Source organism: Oxyura jamaicensis, chromosome 2 (assembly GCF_011077185.1).
Source record: "Oxyura jamaicensis isolate SHBP4307 breed ruddy duck chromosome 2, BPBGC_Ojam_1.0, whole genome shotgun sequence".
In the NCBI taxonomy this organism is placed as follows: Eukaryota; Metazoa; Chordata; class Aves; order Anseriformes; family Anatidae; genus Oxyura; species Oxyura jamaicensis.
This window is the reverse complement of record NC_048894.1, coordinates 89,508,769-89,531,502: the sequence shown is the minus strand read 5'-3', so window position 1 is coordinate 89,531,502 and position 22,734 is coordinate 89,508,769. Positions and strand designations below refer to the sequence as shown.

At 37.7% G+C, this 22,734-nt stretch overlaps 1 protein-coding gene across 1 annotated transcript in view; it reads right to left on the bottom strand.

The window, feature by feature from the left end:
- Positions 1–22,734, bottom strand: part of RPRD1A (regulation of nuclear pre-mRNA domain containing 1A) — a 42,740-nt gene that overhangs the window by 6,792 nt on the left and 13,214 nt on the right. Inside the window, exons 5-6 of the mRNA XM_035316115.1 lie at positions 22,116–22,242; positions 21,842–22,017 (exon numbers count right to left, since the gene is read on the bottom strand). Of these exons, the coding sequence (XP_035172006.1) occupies positions 21,842–22,017; positions 22,116–22,242 (303 nt within the window). The remainder of the gene's footprint in view (positions 1–21,841; positions 22,018–22,115; positions 22,243–22,734) is intronic.

Below are 22,734 nucleotides of genomic sequence, written 5' to 3'. Positions count from 1 at the left end.
TGCTAATTAGAATCCCACTGATTACTACAGTTTTCATTACTTGACAGCACTGAATGTAATATTTTGTGAAACTAATCCTAAAAATGTAGATTCCACATCTAGATCAATAGCATTTCTCTACCAAGTAAGTGCCAAGCAAAAAAAGCCAAATAATTTTGAATTGATCAGATACTACAATCATGATGAATAATAAAAATGTGGGAAGCCCAAAAAAGCTGTGCCCTGCATATCACATTTTCCCTTTCAACTGAAATAGGTAGAAACAGATTTTGATAGAGAGTTTCTACAATTATCTTACAGATTGGCTACAGCTAAAACCACTTGGAACTTAATGGGTATGCCTTCCCTTTTCAATATTAAAATGACTTTGATCTCTCATCTGATCACTAACACTATGGCATGCATCAAAATACTGTGTGGCAGCAAATGCATAGCAAAGGGGAAAAAAATGCTTGATTGCAAAGCAAGAATAGAAGATTCACAGAAAGCACAAATATTTAATATGCGCTCTTGTCAGTGATAGAAAAAAAAAAGTAAGGTGGAAAGCAACACTCATTACACAAAGAAAAAAAAAAAAAGGCTAAAAAGGCTTTTCAAATGTTTGGGGCATGAGTACACAAAGGCATCTGTGGCTGGTAGGTAGATCAGATTTAGAACTGAGATCCCTGATTTTCTAGGCCAGTTCCAGCCTTCCAGGCAAAGGTGCTGATGTGGGTGCCGTGTCTGGGAGCAAAGGCTTCTCACAGGCTGTCTGAACAGCACAGGCATCGCTAGCAATCTTCAAAGGTTCAGATGAAGGCAAGCAGCATGTGATATCTACATTTTAAAGTTCAGACACACAGTATTTATTTATAGGCTCCTCCTTATTAAAATATAACGCCTTACCCAGCCTGGGTATTTGAACATGGAAGACTGGCAGCTAGAACTAGAGGAGCCAGGCAAGCCTCCCTGTCGATCCAGAAAATGTAATAGCTGGGCTAAACCTTGTGCTGTCTTAAAAAATTTGCCATAGCTCACATCCTTCATCAGTATGATTAAAGGCTCAGCCTATTTGTCAGTGCTAAGGTTGAATGAAATCCCAAAACAACTTAGCATTTAAAACACTAAACAGACTCTGAATACATTTATGTGCATCATGCACAAAAAAAAAAAATAATTGAAAAATTGAGGACAGTCATAACAAGCTGAGGAAAGGAGTGACTCGGATAACCTTCCATTACAATTTTGCCCTCTTTACTTGAAAAGAGTTTTCTATTTTCTACAACTTAACAATACTTCAGGATCTATCAGTTTGTCATTAGGCCTTACCACAACTGGTATAAAATAGCCCTATGAGCACCTACCCAGTGATGCTTTAATTTCTTGTTGTTCTATGCATTGCCTCATGCATTGCTTACTGCATGCTATTCAAACTCTGCTCTGTACACAGATTTACCAATATACTTACAGGTTTGTTAATGGCATACTTCACCACTTGTAAACATAACTGATTCTTCAGGAGACTTCTTTGGGCAGGAAATGAGAAACCAAAATCAAATGCATCCTCTAATTTTGAGCATTGGATTTTTCCCAATGCTGAAAATTACCAAGAACGTAACACTTTAAATCACATTTTTAAAATTAACTTAAAATGTTGTAGACTCCTCAGCTTGTGTGCTAATGAAGCAACGGGAAACAATGAACTCAGAATTTTGAAACCCACAAACTAAATTCATGACCATCTCAGCATTTAAATGACTTTGTCATAGATAGTACCATTAACTGGTACCACTGCAGATTGTCAAACTACTTTTCTGAGTGCAGCAGTAGTAAATGGGAACCAAATATTTTACCAGGACATTTCCCATCTGAAGGGTGAGTGACAGAAATGCAAAATCCTTCACAGTGGTCCCAATTTACTCTTCCTTGTCCAGTTCCTTCCAGCCTAAACTCGGGTCTCAGACCTCATTCACCCCAGTCTTCACCCTTGGTCTCTGAGTCTATTCCTCAAATACTGCTCCCAGAACCAATTTATTTGTCCAGCAAGGCTGTTTGTGCCTCTCACCCCACTGTCATGCCTGTATTCTCACCCAATACAAACACAATCGTTTTTTGCCTAACTGTTCTGATTTCCTTCCTTTCTGGCTCCATGTCTGAATTCCTCCCTCCAGTCCCGGTCTACAATTACCACTTTGTCTATAGGTTTAGCTGCTTCTGGTTCCAGTTCCACCTATTTCTCCCCAGTCCTTTTTACTCAGCCTATCCCTGTTCTCTGCCTATGTAGTATCTCTATTCCTCTGTCACCTCATACCAGTTTTTGGTCCCGTTCTCTCTGTCCAAATAAATTCCAGCTCCTCCCATTTCAACCCTACATGACATTACATTTTTTTGACCAGTGACTCCCTTCCTTCTCAGCCATCTGATCTCTTTTCCTCCCATGGCCAAGCTCTGTCCCCTACTCCATTCCTTACTGTAACATCTAGTCCTAGTAAGACTAGATGTTATTCTCTGCGGCCTGTGGTTCCATATTCACAGGCACTTGTCCAAGTTCTGCACGCTCAAACCCATTGGCTTCACCTCCACATTACTTAGACTCACGGGAACCAAGGACAACCCACCCACACAAGTGTTCAGCTCTCACACCAGGCACTTGGCCCATGGCCAGCTCACACAACAGCTGTCTAGAGCTGCAATCACAGAAGTCTTCTTTAGCCCAAGCTGGAAAAGAAACTCTACGGCAGAGAAGCTCTTCATGGAAGTCAGTAACGTCTAAGAAGCCTCTGATGTGCATATTAAAAGTAAGTTTTTTTTTAAAAAAGGTTTGTAATTTCATTAAATTCAGGTTGATTTTCATTAGTATACCAAAATGCATACGCCTGACAGAAAGAATAGTTTCCCCACTCCGTATTACTTTAAGAACATTAATAACGTCATCTCAAAAAAAGGTCATATTTTTTCTTTTCTTTTCTTTTCTTTTCTTTTCTTTTCTTTTCTTTTTTTTTTTCAAATATTGTTTTATTACAAACTCATCTTTAGCTTTATTCTTGAAGATTAATTGAGTTGGCAAAAAGTTGGTCAATGTTTCGGAAAGTTGAAGCCAAGAAAACAGGGACAGGTAGGTTTAATTACAAGCTGTATCACTAGGCTTGCTTAGTTTATATTTACCTTCACTCAATCAGAAAAGGTCCACAGTAACGTATATAGATTTATAAAATAAATTGCTATTTAAAGATACTAATTTAATTAGAGAATCTGTTACAGGAAAATGATTTAACTGAAATCATTTGAGGATGACAGACATGAGTAGCAGATCCTCAGGATGCCTACTTGAAGTTAAATTTGGTCTTGGTGTTTTATCATCCAATATGGGACTTTTATCTAGTTGAAAACTTAGCCGTTATAATACACTTGAAGGTACCTACTTCTAAGAGATGCTTAAATTACACTAAATTTTTACATTTCAAATTTTGACTAATAGCATGAGGTTCTGAAGAACTTCTGATGACAAGGAATCAAGCACTTCAGCAAAATTCTACACAACTGAGCTCAAATGTTCAAGCAGAAACTCTACAGATTAAAGCACAGAGAATAGTTTTGAAAATAAGAAAATAAAAATGAAACAGCCTCAGGCTTTAAGATAGTTTCTTGAAGTTTCACCTATTCAAAAACGATCTGAAAGAAACCCAAATTAGAGGATATCAGGGTTTCACTTCAAATTGAATTTTTGTGATAATTTTTGTGGTCTATTGGAAAAAACACGTCCTTCACAATACATTTAGGAATAGCTGCGTAAAGCCCTCAGGCTCAAGTATTTACTGTACCAAGTGGCTGAACTGTACAAATTGTGTATCACACACATTCCTCTTTTCATGTAACCATTACGTGCAGGCCATTACAAAGGTCTCAGTTTCAAATTCCACATGTGCAATTCATCTTTCTAAAGCCAATGCTGTGGGTGTCCAACTGCAAAAACAGGGACTTTGATGTTCATTATTTAATGGAGACAAATGGACATCTGAGAGTATGAAATTTCTGTGAAGCCAAGACTACAAGTAACTATTTTGGAGACGAAAAGTAAATCTGAGAACAAAAGCAGCACTTCGCCTCACTAAGTAGGGTTTTTACCTGTACCTAGCCAAGAGACAAAACGTTTCAGGTACTTATCTCTTCTTTTGTCCAAGACATATATATAAAGTAGAAGTAGCAAGACCTAGGTTTATTGCAGCAACGCTAAGTAATAGTAGCAGTCTAGTCAGAGCAGCAGCAAATGTAAAGCAAGCTAATATACACAGCTTTTGCAACTGCTGACCTGAGATTGGGTATTCACTGTATTTCAAGTGGAATAAACGTAAGTAATGTAAATGGGGGACCTCAACTTTCTACAATTGAACCAAATACTGTTGGCCTACCAGTGCAGGACTATCTGTGCAAAACTGATCTTAGGACATTTTGAACAAGCTATTTGAACTATTTTCACTTCTCTCAGCTTCCCATTTCATATACTACTTCTATCAAACCTGAAGAAACTGCTGTGAAGGACAACCAGAATATAACTCTTGAAAAGTCTTACCTGAAGCGCACATGGCTATTTCTTAACAGATTTTTAAAAGTGCTTCTCAAAATAAGCCACAAAATGCCAGGGGGTCATCCAATGTGAGTATACTAGTAAACCTGATCAGCTAGACATCTTATTATACGTGTCAATTCATCGCACAATTTCATTAAGTAGGCTGATACATCCATTTTATAGACGTGGATTCTAGAGAAGATTTAGTGGCAGCTGAAAAATGATCGTTCACGAGTCTGATTTACTTTAATGGCAGTTGAAAGAGCTCAGCATCACTTGAGAAATGAAACTGTAGTTTACGTGACTAATAACTGCATATGTAAAACAGACTGCCTAGTAATTTTGTTTTTCTCTCCTTTCATGAGTGTGAAAAAGAGGCTTCAAATGCACAGCTCGTTGATGGGTATGGGAGTGTGTGAAAGGTAGGGCTGGATGGAAAGGGAGCGCTGCAAAGAAGCAGTAAGTATTCTGCCCCTCTTATGTCCTGTGGGAACATCCAACGCAAACGCTACTATACATGAGGCAAAAATGCAACTGCTACTCATAGTCAACAAGAAAGGAGAAAAATCTTTCCTAAAAACAGGTATAAACTTCCATCATTTAAAAAAAAAAAAAAAAAACAACAACAACAAAAAAAACAACGCTTTAGCATTAAATTGAAAAAGTTTTGCGTCAGGGAACTAAAATCAGTTGAGAGCGTAGAAAAGGTACAAGAAAAAAAAAACTCAAAATGTAAGTCTCTTATCAGAAAAGCAAACAACAACAACAAAAAATCAGGCAGCAAATCTGGCATACCCACCCTTTTTTTTTTTTTACATTATTTCCTCAACTCTGAATTACTCAAGTAACTAGTTTTATTTTATAACTAAAAGGGCACAAAAAGAGATTGCCAGGGTAAAAAATCATAAAGAAACAGAAGAAAAAGTAGCATCAGAAAGCAGGACAAAGAATAAGTAAAGAACATTAAAAAAAAGACATTTACAGTGTTTTTCCTGAAGTTTTCTTTCCCATTATGAACTATTTTCCTTCCAAAAGCCTACAGCTAGGAATAACCCCACTAATGCACATCTTTCTGTGATCCACTGATGAAAGAAAACACATATCAAAGGTTAGCAATCATTTCTATCTAAAATGCCTTAGCTCTTTAAAGCATCTTTCATCCATTCAAGCCACCTGTACTTTGTTAAGAAGGTCTTTAAAATGATTGTCCTTGTTTATGTAAGAGCTCAAGTCACTTGTGGGTTTTCTGTTTGTTTGTTTTGTAGGTCTGGATTTCTATCCAGTCATGGATAAATAACCTTTGAAGACCAGGTCATTAGGATAAAACAGTTAAATGTTGTTACAGTAATTAAATAATTAATCACTAAGGTATTTCTAAATAAAATTGGACTAACTCAATAGACACTTTACAGAGGTAAACTGCAAATAATGGAAAAGATTCTTTAGTTCTTTCCATTTGCATCCCATTTTTTAATAGATGTGTCATTTTGGAGCTGAGGGAAAGATAGGGAAGAGTCATTGCAAAGTTTCAAATTTCAGATCTTTCTGTTAAAGATTCCAACGATTGAGATTTCTGATCATGCAGCAGACTCTGTTACTCTTTTTCATCAGTCCCCTTTCTGTATTTCCTAAACTAATCCTTCTGATTTTCATGGTGTTGAAAAAAAACTAAGTAGTAAATAGTAGCAAATACCTTAAATTCCTTATTTTGCTGTGTGCTTCTTGCCTATCGGTATGCAAGTCACGTACTATACTACCTAGTTTACTGTTTTCTTCTTTTTTATGGCAGACTTTCCAAATTTCTTATTCATACAAAAACCACTCTCGGAAACTTGATGCTATTTTAAATTTCTACCAAAGATTCCAGAACAACTCTGGCTCTACTTCCATTTCTACAAACTCAAATAAAAACTTACAATCCTCTAAACTGTGCTTTTCCTTACTATCCCTTGGGAAAGTAGAAAAGAGTTTTTTTGTTTGTTTGTTTTTGTTTGTTTTTTTTTTTTTAATCGGATTTGAGGTCCACACTACAAAATAAATAATTACATTTGTCTCATTCCTCTGCTGAGGAATGCTTCAAATTCCCTGAGGAGAAAACAAGAACTGAAGTAGCAATGTAGGCTTGACTCTTGCTGAATAAGGAAGGGGGTTACCCTTCAATTTTTGGCACATTGAAGACAAATATACATGTCTTGTAGGGCAATTTAGGAATTTAAAAAATACTCGCTCATCTCTTCTCTGCTTATTCAGTAACCCACTAATACAGGCCTGTCCCTAAGATCACACATCTTTACATCTCACAATGTCTCACATACATTAAGTTTGAAAGAAAAAGATAAAAATAAAATAACCTAGCATCTGGTGACTGGGACTTTCATCAAGGGGAAGAAAAATCAGCAGGTCCAAATTTCAGGCAAGAGCCAACAGGGTTAGCTTCTGTGCCAGCATGCTGCCTTGGGAAGCTCTAGGGCACAAACCAACCAAACCAACCTGCCAGTGCATGTTTTAAGGTTTGTGGTCTGCTGGACACAACCAGTTTATGAAGAACAACGTATACATAGGTATGTGTTTCTGACCTGCTCTAAGGTAAGGGGCTTGAGTGTCAGGCACGGGTATGTCACTTTGCTTTCACTCTGCAGTGCAACTCTCATGCAAAGGGCCCTGTGTAGAAGGGGAAACATGATAACGAAGAGCTCTAAATCCAAGGTACGGTTATGGTAAATGATTTAACCATGATCTATGATGAAACAAAGACTTGCACCAAATCTTGAGACGCAGGCTTCAAGAGCAACTGTAGAAGTCACTATATAATTATAAAAAAAATAAAAATAAAAATTTGGAAGGCCTCACCTTGTAAAGAAAAAGGTGATTTCTCTACTCGCACCTTGCAAAGCCACCTGAGTGGAAACCCAGGTTATCCAGGCACAGCAAGCTGAAGGGGCTGCGCAGGCTGGATGAGGCCCTCAGTCACACCAGGGAGCTCTGGCACGTTGCAAGGACACGCTGAGAGAGTCCAGCACTGACCAAGGGAAGCAACCACTGATGGCACAGAGACAGCACCATCGTCCTTTCACGGCTGAAAGGAACCAACTGCACCAACACGCTTTTGCCACTGTTTGGGGAAAGCGACATGCTCACAGCTGTGTTAGCAAAAAGAGTCAAGGCAACATGGAAAAAATAATAAAATAAAAAAGGCCCTTCACATCAGTCTTTAAAACCTACACTGAAAGTTGCAGCAGTGCGGGGTGTATTCCATTCCATTTTCAACAAACTGAACCACGGAGGGAAAAGTTTGTCATGCAATATGGCAAAAGCTGCGTGACGTAGCCTAAAATTCCGCTAGGTACTCAAATATTGGAAGAAAAAGTATTGTTGAACACACGTGTGCCTTGAAAAACATGGCAACACAGTTTAGCAAACGATTCTGTATGCAACAGCTTGGGAGAAATCTTTTTTTGCTACTGAACATTTTGCAGGCAGTACCGGTGGTATCTCCCATGGAAAAGGTTTTAATGCAAGTCTGGACCTTGCATAGCTGTCAGATGAATACAGCATTGCTCCCACCCACTGCTGGACTGTGAGCCTGCCTGCTGTCCCTCACTGCAGCTCATCTTTGCATTTACATTTGTACTGATAGCTTTTTTTATTGGAGCTCTAATTATATTCAGTATTTTACAGCAACTTTCTCCTACTGATACATAGGCACTTGCTCACATCAGAAAATACACTTGCTCTAAACCTTAAGTCACATAATTATGTTTTCTAAAAGTAGTAATAAAAATACATATTTAAACACTAAGCATTTACCAGTTATATCTAATGAAGCAAATCTGGAATTTGTGCTCAGTGTTTTAAAACTCAAGATAGCTGAAACCTAAATCACATATCTCAATCTTTATTACTTTTGCTTTTTAAGAGCAGCTACTGTAAATACTTACAGATAATTCCAAAATTGAAGTTCAAGTCATCAAGATTGTTTTACAGCCCACACATAGAAATACCCTCATGGGCCTAAGAATTAATTCTTACTGTTGAACAGAAGAGTAAAGTTACAACCTACAGCTGCTATCGTGCAGCACAGTTTCTCTGAGCACGTTGCATGAAAAGAACATTACTCCTCAGCTGACTACAGTGGCTGTTATCCAGCACAGCTTCAAGGATTTGGGGCTAGGATATTTGCCAAGTCGTAGAAGCATAAGCAGAGCACAGAGGACAGAAATGGAATAAATGAGATGCTCCCAGTCAGTACAGTGACAGAAAGCTTCTTCATCTCAAACCTTAAGATATGAAAATAATAATAATAATAATAATAATATTTTTTTTACATACATATATATATAAAAACTACTTGGCTTGAAAGCAGTTGCATGATTCTATGGAGTCCAATCCTAATAGGACTGATTAGCCTGATCGTAAAGAAGGATTCCTCTATGACTCGAGAATTAGCATTAAGCATAACAAATCTACTGGACTGTGGGCTTGTGAACAAAGGAAGATCTCTTTGTTCCACAAAAATGTCTTGGATGCTTCTCAGGATGTGGCAGAAGACACTAGTCAGCCAGGAGGAAAATAAAGGTGCTGCTTTCTTTCTGGAAATGCTGAGAACAAGGCTGTACAAAATTGCAGAAGAAAGAGCCTGTTCCATCTTCAATGGCACAGAAATGACTTTCTCTTACAGGCATTGCAGCAAGAAAAACCATTAACAGTCCGTATAAATCATAGATGAGTCAGAAAACAAAAGGACCAGTGATTTAAAGATTACTTTCTGGAGGGTAGCCCAGCCACACCAAACTTCTTGCTGCAATTCATAATTTAAGACAGCACGATGGCACAGTAAGAAATCCAGAAGACAGCATATTCTTGTCTGAAAAGGAAGTGGACGTGCACTGAAAGAAACTGCAACAGAATGCAGCTAGTTTCTCAGATGGTGGAGCACGGCCAGTTTGTGCAGGTTCCCCTGCAACAAACCAGCGTGCACAGGGACTGTACTTTGGGTTTACACCTGCAACGGCATTTTGTGCTTTATTCCACAATCATTCAGTCTCATGGTAAAAAGGCTTAGAGATGACATGGCTTAGCAAGAACACCTGATTTCTTCTGCAGATATTATAAGCAGGGACTTGCCACTCCTGTATCTTCAGGTAATGCCATAGCTAAGCTCAGTAATTGTGTTGTGATTGAAAGAGCACATTAATAGGTATATACATAGACAGAATTTAATTCTCTCCATAGAGGTCATACCTACTATCTTTCTATGCCAAATGATGGGATTCTCTACTGGAAACAGTACTCATTTCACTACATGGCCTGTGAGAGCAAGCACAAGAAATACCTGGCTTTCAAGATGGTATGCTAAACTGCTTTGCTAAGCAGTCAGTGTACGCAATGCTAATGACAGTGGCACAATTTTCATATCCAAGCTGTTCAAAACCAGAGGTTGCTTAATATATCAATGATTTAAAAATAAAAATAAAATAAAAATAAAATAAATAAATGCTGCTGTCACCACCAGCCCCATCAACAAAGTTTTCCTAGGACAACAGGCAGAAAATGGGGAAAGAAAACATTTTGCTGTCTCTCATGCATTTGTTGCTTACATTGGTTATTATGGAATCATAAATGAATGATTGACTGAAAAGATATGTCTGGAAGCTACTCATCAACTATCAGCTTAACTAAACCCTTTTTTTTTTTTTTTTCTGGATGTTAAATGACTGTCAGAATCTGGCAGGCCAAGCAACCCTGAATGAAGCTACGTACAATGATGGCACAGCTTGCTACCTATCAAATATACTGACCTTAGAGATGAACCACCACTTTCTGACCATGGTTCACTATGGCTGATGGATGTTAATTATCTCCGTAAGATAACAGCAGCATTCAATGGGAGATTTTATGTTTCTAGAACACCTCTAGAATTTAACCAGGTTTCATCTTGATGCTGTGGTCTCTTAGGCAACAAACAGCACCAGATTCAGCTTCACTGTTGTCTTGATATGTAGGATGGCAACCAAAAACAAGGTAGAGAGGGGGGTGGAAGAGGAGATTCTCTAAGAATGCAACATTTCCAGCATTTTCTTACTGGCCACAACACAAGGAAAAAGCAGAGTAAGTGATATAAGAAAAAATAAATAACACAATGAAACAAATTAGTGAATTAGGACACAATGCAGGAAACAGCTGAATTCCTATCTTCTGCCCTTGCAGAATTGTTCCTCCTACTCTGGTAGTCACTAGCAACCTAGATAAAAGTTACATTAAAATGCCGTGTTTGAAACATTACAAAGCGTGAATCTTGCAGGAGTTCTACTGTCCATTATGTCTTCTGCTGTCCTCGTAATCAGAAGGGCTTATGATTACTCAGATCAGAACAGCTCAAAGGTTCATTTTAAAGAAGTTGTAATTAACTCAACACTCCACACAGAATTCAAGAACTCACTTACAGGCAGAACTCTTGAACCCCCAAAAACTATTAGACTTCTACCTCCTTTGCTGTCTCATGACATAAGTATTTGGGCCGGAATAAAATGAACCTTATCTTAAAGGTTCATTTCAGGTATGTTAGGTATCTTATCTTATATTGATAAGGTATCTTATCTTATACTGACTTAAGAGAAACAAAGGATGAAATAAAAAATATAATTAGGAGTGGAAAGGGGTAATAAGTACCTAACGCTTGATGAACTAGAGCAAAGAAAGCATCTACTTGACCCTTAAAACTGGAGAAACAAGATTTATATCTGACTGCAACCATCCTTCTCCTCCAACCTTCTTCGCTTTGTTCTACTGCTATTTTTGCCATGCTGTTAACGTGTTATATTTAGAAGGGACTTCAGAATAAAAGTATTTTGAATGGCGAACTCAAAGCTCAAATGCTTACTACCAAACTTTCAGCTCTGCATCTTTGAAAGTTTGACCTTCTCTTGCAATGTAATAACTGACAAAGCAGCCACTACGTTTCCCACATTCAAACTCTGCACACAGCAAAGCTTTAAAACCACTGTATGTGCAGTTTGCAAAACTAGGTCTCCCCATGCAGTTTGCAGGGCCTTGAAGATAGAGCCGAATGCAAGCTTTTATTTAAATATGTAAAAAATAGTAATAATAATAATTTAAAAAGGGGGGGGGGGGGGCATTCAAGTTGCAGCAGATCAAAGGCTTAATTGGCTTAATTTTACAATGATTTCTTTTAGTTAACAGTGGTCTTCATCTAAATCAAGGACTCATGGACTACCTTCAATGCTTCAGGACTTGTGCTAAAGATATTAATCAATATTCCACCCCTCCGGCATGCATCTATTGCAACTTCTCACATTTGTGTTAAAAGTATGTGCATTCTTCTGATTTCTTTGCTTTCCCCCTCATCCCCACTTGCAAATGAGACATGCTGTTGCAAGCAAACCCAGCTACGTAGAGAGACCTGATTACTTTTGAACCAAGAAACAACTCTGAATCTTGGGCCAGATAATGTTGCTAAACAGTCACTTTTGTCTTCAGAGTCCTTATTAAGACTGCTAACAAAAATGTAATTTTCTGTCTAAAGAGTGACATTACCTTCTTCTGCCTACGCACCTCAAAAAGACTCTTCTTGTTGGCCTAAAACCTGTTTTTCTTTTTGTTTGTTGTTCATGTTTTTTTGTTTGTGTGTGTACAAGTGCAAAACCAAAGTCATTAAAATTTCCTTTGTAACACTTAGATATTCAAGTGTCCCGGACATTCCCGTTTAAATATGCAGTATCCCGCTTCACGTAATGTAGCTTTTCTTCATTTAGAAAAAGCTGCGACAACTTATTTTCCTTCATTTTCTTGATAGACCAGTAGAATTGATTTGATAAGTGTTTGAAAGTTTTTTTCCAAGTCGATTTGAATTCATAATATATTTCTAAAGTACCACAGCACTGAGAACATGCTGTGATGTCAATTTCACAGACAATTAAAATTAATCAGAAAGGTGCTTTTGTGAAAATAAACAAAGATTTCATCTAATACTGAAAACAGGCAAGAGAAAGCAGCTAGCCAAGTTGCAGAAAGCAGCTCAAAACACCAGCTCTTCAGACTAACGCTGTCAGAGGAATATTGTTTCCACCCTAGTGCATGCAAACACTTTCACCATCAATAGCGCTATTTTTTCAAGATGAGACAGCACAGTGGTAAAAGGACATTTAGTGAATGGTGATGCTATTTGAGTCCTATAAATAAGTAGTTAACCCTCCCAACCCCACGAGTTATCTCTCCATCCCACTCTAACTGCCAGCCCCGTACAGCCCTCCCCACCCTACTCGAACCCCTTAATGTCTTCTACATCCCACAAGGATTGTTTTGGCAAAGAGCATCAGAGGCTACAGCTGGTTCTAAGCTACACACAACTCCTGGAGAGCAGACTAAGGGAGATATGCTACTGAGACAGTCCTTTGGCCCCCACTTGTATTTAATTATTCACAAAAATAAATTTACCAAACTTAAGGAACTGCATTATTTTTAAAATTGTTTCCCTGTCAAATGAAAGAAGAATTGAGGGACTGTCCGCATGACTGTTCTGGTCTTGTCTCCTGAGCAATCAGACTGAAAGAACACTTACAAGCCTACTATGACAATACACACTCCCCTTTTCCACCAATCACTGCCAGCACCAGCTGGGATGTACTAGAAAAGTGTTTTGTACTCTCTAACCAAGTCAACTTGATGCCCTTTCTAACTCAGAAATAATTCTTCATATAACAGAAAAAATCTCCAAGATGATGTACAGAATTTGTATGCCATCCTGTGTTGTTTCCCTGTATTGTTTCGCCTTATTCCACCATTAGTCCACAGCATTCCAGATTTTGACAGTGGAAAAGCTTTAACAACTCAGAAGTAGACTAATTCTTTTAGCAAAACACATCTCAACTGTTTTAGCAGAAGTAAATGTACTCTGGCGTTTCTTTTGGTTGAAAATTAAATTTTAAGGCAAGCATAAGGACCACTTTACACCCTCACCAGTTGATGGGGTGCACTCCTATGAAAAAAGGCTTAGCAAGTGTTATTGTGGAATATATTGCTTTCTCAGTGCTGCTGAAATCGCCTTACTTGTTCATTACATCCACTAGAGTAACCAATACATACAGCTTCAAGAGACGAGTAATGAGTATGAGTTTTACTCTACTGAAGTGTAATGAGGGCTGGTATTTTTACATGGTACTCAACCACATTTTAATTCATAGCCTCCAAGCTGTTCTCCTCACTCTCCCTCCTGTTTGGTACATACTCCTCTCGATCAGGGAACTCATAGAATTGTTTAGGTTGGAAAAGACCTCTTAGATCATCAAATCCAACCATACAAACGTAGGCATGGAGAAAATAATTCACCTTCTAAGACAACACACTTTGAAACAAGATGCTAAGAAAAAATGTGTGTACGTATAAACGTGTATTATCATAAAAATCTCAGCTTCAATTGCAGTCAAGGCAAAACCGAACACTTCTCCCAGGTAGCTGCAGCAACACTGAAAACCCTGAAGTTCTCTTCCTTCCTAGGCCATCTCCTCCAGCACTGATTCAGAATACATGTTGTGTGCATTTCCAGTAAGAAGATGAGACTTCAAGGCAGATTTTCTAGAGGAAAAAAAGACTTATTGGAATTTTGGAATTTGATTTTCAACATCAGGTTGGTCTTAAACTCCAGTTGCTACCAACAAGGTGAAGTGAGATTCTCCAAAACTACTTCATTTGCATGCTTTAACAGAGAGATAACGCCAGATTTCAAGAGTTGGGTTTTTCAGGAAGAGCCCAACTAGGGGAACCATCACATCCCCTAACAGCTCTCATCTCCTCCGCTGGCATCCTCGGCCTACTGCTCCATGAACTGACCCACTTCATTAGCACTATTCTTTAAACTCTCCTTAAGCACCAGGACATTATTTTATTACACGCATGGATTTTAAGTAAAATGTCTCAGGGGTAACAGTGACTTAGACATTGGTGTAAATGTGATAGTTTTTATTTATAAAATTTAGCTTGAATCCTACTAAAGGATATTTCTGCCCTCTACATCGAGCTTTAGCTGAAAGGATACAGAAGGTACTAACTTCCAAAATCTGCTACTAAAGGAATTAGCAGAGTTCCTATCTAACACAATGACCCCAGTACCATTATGACTTAAACTACCTGTTAGGTTTTTTAGTTATTAATGGCGAAGTTGAAGGTGTCCTTCAGACAATGAGTAGCTATTTGAAAAGCGCATACAAACAATAAAAGATGTATGAAATGGTCACGACAAACCTGGTGACTAGTTCAGTAGTTTAGTCATAAATTTGAACCAGGGAAACAAAATAGTTTTGGTACCTGATTAAAACAGCTCAACTATCAACTCGAAATAATTTGACATCAGAATTATTAAAACTAAAAATGATCCTTATCTGTGTCAAGCAAGATTCAAATGAACTCTTCAAAATGTTTTATTTTCATTGAGTTTGCACATAACTGACAGACTAATTTCAATTTATGCTCTGCATTTAAAAAAAACACAGGGAAACTGTATCAATCGACACCACAAAAAAATGAAGCATTCTAGGACACGAACACAAATAGTTTCTGCTACACAGACATTGAGATGTGCCTAATAACATGAGGTAATTCCCTATTTCATTATAGGCTTTGAAAATATTTGCCATATCGGACTATTACAGAAGCAAATGAATTGTTTTCCTATGTGTATGTGAGTACATATAAATATTACCACGCTGCCCAAGAACTAAAGTGGATGCAAATTTTCTTTAAGATGCCATCCCGAGCACAGCCAGCTGTTGTCCACTGGTAGACTGTTTCCTTGCTGTGCACAAATTCAAGTTACTAGCCCTGTCCACAAATGTATGAATGCTGTTAAGCTCTACATCAGATTTTAGGCAAAAACGCTTTTTGCACGTAAGACCACACCGCTTTTAAGTGGAAATATCTCAAGTTCGTATCTAAGATGGAACTAAGTGTGCTTTATGGTGTTTCGGCATGACTGACAGAAAAAGGAAGCTGATGTTCTAGCCGTTTGTCTTCTTTCTTCTGTCAGATACCTAGTAGCACTTTTCGTCAGCCCTTACAACCAAGCAGATTGTTATCAGAAGTGCAGTGAAACATGAGGTCAGAGTCAAGAGTAACTTGAGTACAGTGCTTCCTTTTTAACTGCATATAGACGCTTGAGGACAGGGAGGGGAGGGGTGTGCAAGTAGGGTTTATAGTTCTGTTCAATTCATATTTACAATGAAGAAAAAACCTGCTCCTAAAAAAGTTTGTCAGTCCTATAGAGAAAAACATCTGAAAAATCTAGTTTAAACAGCAATATTATTGTGGGAAATTAAAACTTGTAGTTAAGAAAGACTACGTATTTTCTACAAAAACTACATAGCCAGCACTGACAGGAGTATGTGCTACAGTTTCCATCTTTAAATGTTTTTGTTTTGTTTTTCTTCCAGCAAATAAGTAGCTGGTTAACACAAAGAACATCTGCTGAAGAGAGCACCAAAAAGTGTCCAGTCTCCAGCTGTCCTTTAACACTGAAGAAGTTCTAGATGGAACACACTGCACTGATTATTCCACTTTCCCTTTCCCATTCTCTCAGGTGTTTATTTGCACAAAAAAAAAATCCATTACATACCTGCAAAATTGTTCTTCTGAAGATGACAAATAGATCCATTCATTTTGGTTAACAGGATCAAGTTTTTGGCTTACAACAGCTAGGAACATTGTCTAATGGACTTGTTATAAACAGCAAGTCCTACCTAGATATGACCATTGTATTTCCCCCTGTATGTATTAAGTGTGGAATTCAAGAAATACCTCAGAGTATAAACACATGTACTTGTTTGTTGTTGTTTGGTTCATTTTTGTTTGTTAGAAGTGTAAGCTGCAGAGTGAAGTTTAAAAAACCAACCCTAATAACCAAAAGGCTGTTCTTATTTTTACAAGGTTGAGCAAAGCATGACCTACAACCTGTCCAATCTGTTAAAAAAGCCAGGATCTATACTCAAAATCACTGGTAATTCAATTTAGAAGTCTTCAAATGTCTCTGTTGTGCTGAGTGACAGAGACAAGCCTAATACTTTCAGCTACAAATTGAGAAATTATGTATCATGGTATCTCAGACTCCAGTCATTGGTTAATATAAAAACATTTTTTATTGGTCAAGCACAGAGAGGTTATAAGGTGGTTATGAGAAATGGAGCAAAGAAATATTATTCTCATAAAATAGGCACAGCACTGAAGAACAAAATTCACTGATGGCTTGACTTTGCTGCATTTAACATAAGAGTTGCAGTCCTCCACTCTAGTCCAGCAAATTAGTTCTACAAAAGTTAACCTTTACAACTGGATCTCCTGCCATTTCTTGGTATAGAAAGAAAACATTCATGGAAACATACAAACAGCTACATTTGAAAAATAATTATCAATCTGTAAACATGCTTAGTAAGCCTAATTCTATTGCAGATAAGAGATCATTTCCCTCCCATTCTTTAACTTCTGATCTAGTAAACCTTAAAAAGAGATGAGTACAGCAACGATGGCTGAATTCTGTCCAATTGCCTTCAGATAGATAACGCAAACTCACTGATCTTGATATTGTATCTTTTTTGAACATCACTGAACCTCAGTGATTATATAAAGACTTGCACTGTGCAACTCAAGAGGAATAGAGCCTCGAGACATTTACACCACGTGATACATCTCAAGTGGTCAGTATGAGGAAGGGCTTTGAACTGGTCTACACCAATCTCTAAACACAGGGGTCTGTTTCTGAGTCCTATTTCATTTTGTACAGGGTGTGATAAATACAATGAAGTGAATCCATTCATCAGAGATTCCTAGTTTACAATCTTCTCCTGAAGCAGAACAGCAACATACATTTCCCAAAGAAAAACAGTGAAGATTACTTGACATTGGCCCATAAAAGAAATGAAAGTTCTGGTGAAGCTTCCCGCCCCGCCCCCCCCTTTTTTTTTCCTTATAAAGGCATCCAAATTCATGCTCTCCTCAGCCCATGAACATTTTAATTGACCACCTCTTTCTGGAGAAGTCATACTACCATGAACTGAAAGCATTCTCAATCCAGATTCAATTCCCTCAGCTTTAATCCTGAATAGAAATAAACATGATGATTCACGTCAAAAGAAACCACAGTACAGAACAACTATTTGGAATCGCTACTTAGAGAGACTTATGTTGCCAAGATAGTATCAGAGGATCTTAAATACCCAGAACAGTCCTGTTCCAGTATGGATAAGTCTTCTTGAAAACATCCTGAGATTTCACAGCTAACCATTTTGTAATCATTGTGCTACTAACAACAGTTACAGCACAGCTTGGTTCTAATTAAAGATTAACCTGTGGTTCTGCCACACTCAGGGATTTGTACACCCCCTACAATGCTACATAGCAAACTCCACGTAGAACAAAAAGCAGTGTAGGACTCATGCTACAAATTAATCTTCCTCAACTTCAACCAAAACACAGCAAAAGACTTTAGCTGCTCAGCTGCAAAGTTACAAATTAATTCAAATCATTTCAAGTGGACTTAAGAAGTTAATGACTGAACATACCACCCTAAGTTCATTTGGCACTGCACGAAACAAGCTGACAGAAATGTACTAGGTGAGTATAAGAAGTCTAAAGAAAAAAAGCAGCAATGAGAGCACTACACTACCTGTGATGCCTTTACTGTTAGCCAAGGCCATGGTGAAAACAGTAGACTGTAGCATCAGTCCAGTCTTATACTCAGAAACAAAACATGAACACCAAAGGCCTGTTACAATATAACACTACCACCCCTGACTTCTTCGTCTCACGTATTTGAAACCATTAAGCTGGAACTGAACAACGCAAAAAAGCCTTCAACTCCAGGGCTGCAGGCTGGGATGAGAAACTGCTTGCTGTTTACCCGTAAAATTCAACAACAGAATTAAAACTTTTAGGAAGACAAGTTAAGTTATATTGAGCCATAAAGCTCAAGCATTAAATAAAAGTGCATTGAACATATTATATTCTCTCAACACGCTAAGAAACCACAATTATAACCAGATGTGAGACTGTAAGGATGTGAATATTGTTTATATAGCTGTATAAAATAAGGAATGCAAGAAAACATCAAAAATCTTAATTAAATGCAAGCTGCTGAAACACAGCAGGCCTCCTAGCATAGCATCTCCTCCTTAAAAACCTGGATTTTGTGAGAATAATATTGCCAAATTTAAGGCAGTAAGTAGTTATAAACCTTATGTAAGAAATTGTGTCATCCAGCATATGCTAAGCGTAGCAATGCTATGTTTTTCCTAACAAACAAAAGATGAGAGCAGGCTGTCTTGAAGCATTTTTCTAGGAAAAGGTAGTATTACCTCCTGCCCACGCTTGTAAGTCATGTAAGATTCTGCGTTACCATAGCCTTTATTCGAAATTTAGTAAGAGCCAACAATGAGACTGCGGAAGTAGCAAAAGCAAAGCAATAGTAAATCAAGTTCTTCTCTTGTTCTCTGTATTTTTAAGGTCATGTTCATTCTAGAAAACCTACAGCACAGTCTTTATCACACAGACATGAGGGCACCTTGATTTGTATATAGCTAGTTCTCTGTTCCTGCACAACATAAATATCTCTTCCCCAGCATTCAGTGAGACCATCAAATTAATCGACATTTCTTTACAAAAACTAGGGAATGGGTAAAGGGGCAGGATGGGGGTGCAACAAGAAGGTAGAGAGGGAGGAATGAATCAAAAGTAGAAAATAGAAAATATTAATCCTCAAGGTTCTGGAAAAAAAACATTCCTACAAAATCTTTCTGTAAAAGCGTCCATTTTCTCTAGGACAGAAATACAGCTAGCTATAAATCCCAGGTAAGTTTCCAGATACAACTGTAGTACACTGAATCTCAAGTATTTATACTTCTTTAAAACTTACAAAGGTGAAGGGAAAATGCCCTTTAGGACAATCCTAAATTTGAGGGGGGTTCCTGAAGGGGCATAAGAGCAATTATAAAATATATCTCCTCTATTACCTGCATAGATTTACCTCAATAAAGTTCTTTACTGTACTTATGATGGACAACGTCTACATCCACCACTCATCATTTCTGATGTTCACATAAGCCCAGTAACTACAGTGTAAGTTAAAAAGCTGAAGCCTGACAGTCTCATTTTCACAGCTCTTTGCTTTTTGTTATGGCAACTTCAATTCAAGTGACACCCAGATTTCTGCATTTGGAACTTGGAATGATTTAACCAAAAGGACTTGTGAATTTTAAGAACAACCACATGAAAGCTTTAATCTTGAAGAAAAAGGAATGGCACTGGATAAATGCTCATCCATCTCAGGCATAAATTCAGTAATGTTTGTGAGAAGATAGATGACAATAGCAGATGTTTAGTATGAGTAGTTACAGGATTCCTCCCCTTCAGTTTTCAAAAACAACAGACAATACAAGATTTTGATTCTTAAATTTATTTTTAGCAGGATGTGTACTAATGGATGGTGACATCATTAGGAGATAGGTCCATGTCCACCACCTGCAACAGAAGCTAGACAGATGTTAAAGAAAACATAATTTAAGAGTTAAAAACGACACTACTTACCCAAGCAGAGTTATGAAAGTCACCTACTAAGCAGTATGGTTAGCTTCTGGTGTAGACATAATAGCTCATATTATTTATCTGTTGTCAAACTTTCCTGTCAAGATTCAATGCTAATGCACGTTACCTTGATTTTGGTGGGAATCATTAAATTCTGTTTAGAAATAACTATTATAACAACTCCGATTTTTAAAAAAAAGTACTAATGCAAAGATCGGTTATTCCAAGTTACTTACCTGTCAATTTTCCTCAGAAGAAAAGAGATCTGCAAATTTAGGTCTAAAGCTCCAGTCTAGAGTTTAAAGACACCAAGAGTTCTCTGGAAATTCAAGTTCTATTAAACCAGGTCAACAGTAGGTAACCTCTCAGTTTCACTAAGAATACAAACACTTAAGGTTTCCTGTTCTTTCAGGTTCCTTTGTGCAGTTGGATTATTTGCTAGTGCGATCAATGCTACCATGCATACCATGTATCTTATGTGAAGTTAGTTGATATTCTTTCCCCTCAGGTGAAGATAAATACAGTGAAGTTGGCAGGAAAAAGCTTCATCAATTGCTTTTCTGTGAGGCACAGAGCAAAGGAAGTCAGGAGCAGCCTAGGAATGACATAACTTCAGATGCATCATGAACAGCATTTTCCCAAGCCAAGACACAAGACCTGACTGAACACAAGTTATGAGGTTGCAAAACCTTACGAAACCAGAGTGAAAAAAGTTTTCATGATAGGCCTATAGGACATGAAACCTGAAAAGCAATTCATTTGTGCACAACATAAAGATTATGCGCATGTGCCGCAGTTACAGGGCACTGCAACTGTACAGCTATTTTCCCTTGCAAAACAATGCAGCTTCAATTTTATTGCTCTATTACCAAGTCAAGGCTTGAACCCATGTCTCATAGTTTAGAGAAGGGATTTGAGATGCAATGGATGAGAAATTATAGACCTATTTAAGAAAGGCAGAACGTTCACTGGGTGGGTTGGCAGTATTATGCAATAGGAAAACACCACAAGTGACTGGTAATAGTGAGGAATGGAGTAACTCGGTAGATCATGCACTCATATTGAGCTGTTCACCCTGCTTCCCTCTTTTATTTTTGTCCTATCCTACTGGTCCCAGTGCTAAAAATGCTGCTTATCAGTTGTATTATAGGCTATATAGGTTGCATTATAGGCTATAGAGCTTAAAATTATGTTTTACTGAGATTAATGGATACCCAAGCAGGTTAAAAAGAGTTATGTAGAAGCCAGTAATTAAATGCTTATCCTTTAAGTGACTTCACAAACCTTTGACTAAAGAAAAGATCACACAAAGGGTATTATTATACCATGTAATACATAGTTAAGACTTACAACAATGAACAAAAAGAACAAGAAAAAGTTAATTATTCTACATGGAGTAAAAGTTTGTAAAATTAAAGGTAAGATTTTCTACCTGCACAAGTAAAACTAAGCCTTTACATACTGTGCAGACCAACCATGCTAGAATACAAAGACAAACACTGAAGTGACTGAAGTGCCAATATTACCTAACGTTGAGCTGGTTTAATAGATTTTGAATACTAGAGCCAAATAAATCTCATTAATAACATTCTGGAAACAAAGACCTAACTGGCAATTAAATATTTACCTTTGGAGAGAAAAGCTGTTCAGGCAAACTGAAAACATTTGCAAGATCAAGCTAGAGCAAAGAACGGACTAAAACAAAACATTACGCACTTCCAGCTTATGTTCCTTCTCTGCAAGGAATTCTTTTTGACATCGCAGGAAGTCTGACAACATTCGAGTTAGCTGTTTTCTATCATCTATTTCAGCTGCCAACCTGCCATTGTAATCCGCCAGCAACATACATGCATCATCTACCATTTTGGAAAGTTGCTCTCCAGATTCCTTATCTAAAAAGCAAGCAGAGAGAAAGAGGTAAAACATGATTTCATTCTACGTTGTTGAGTTTGCATAACAACATTTTAGTTATTAGATCCCCAACCCTCACCTGTTATCCTGTCTAACAGGGACACATCTTGGACCTCTAGAGGCAAAGAGGCTATTCTCTGATGAACTGCTGCATCCCCAGAGGCAGCATTTTCTAGTTCTTGTAACGCTCTAATGAGATCTGTAGTCTGAAAAAAGCATGGAAGATTGAGAACTAGTTTAAATAAACAAATCTTAGTAAAAAAAAAAAAGTGTATCACAAGCTTATGGAATCAATTTGATGGCGTTTTTAAAAGCATTTATGGCATCAGCATCATATCAACATTCTATCCCCTCTCAGACAAAAAAATACAAGTTCTCAGAAGAATGTTTCAGTGTTAATAGGTCACTTCCCTAAAATAGTCTATACCAATAACTTCAATGAAAAATCTAACTTATCTTTGTTACCACCCTGGAAACCAAATGACAACCTAAAACGAGAACCAATCAGAACTAATGCTAAAATCCTAGTATGGCCAAAGCAAGATATACTACGTATATTCTCCTTTAGTGTCAAACTGACTGAAGCTATAGCATGCTCAATATCTTAACTCCAACTTGCAGCCTGAAATACTTCAAAGAAAAGTTTGACAAGGCCTGAAGATGAATACTGTCTCAAACACTTTGGTGGATTACACCTC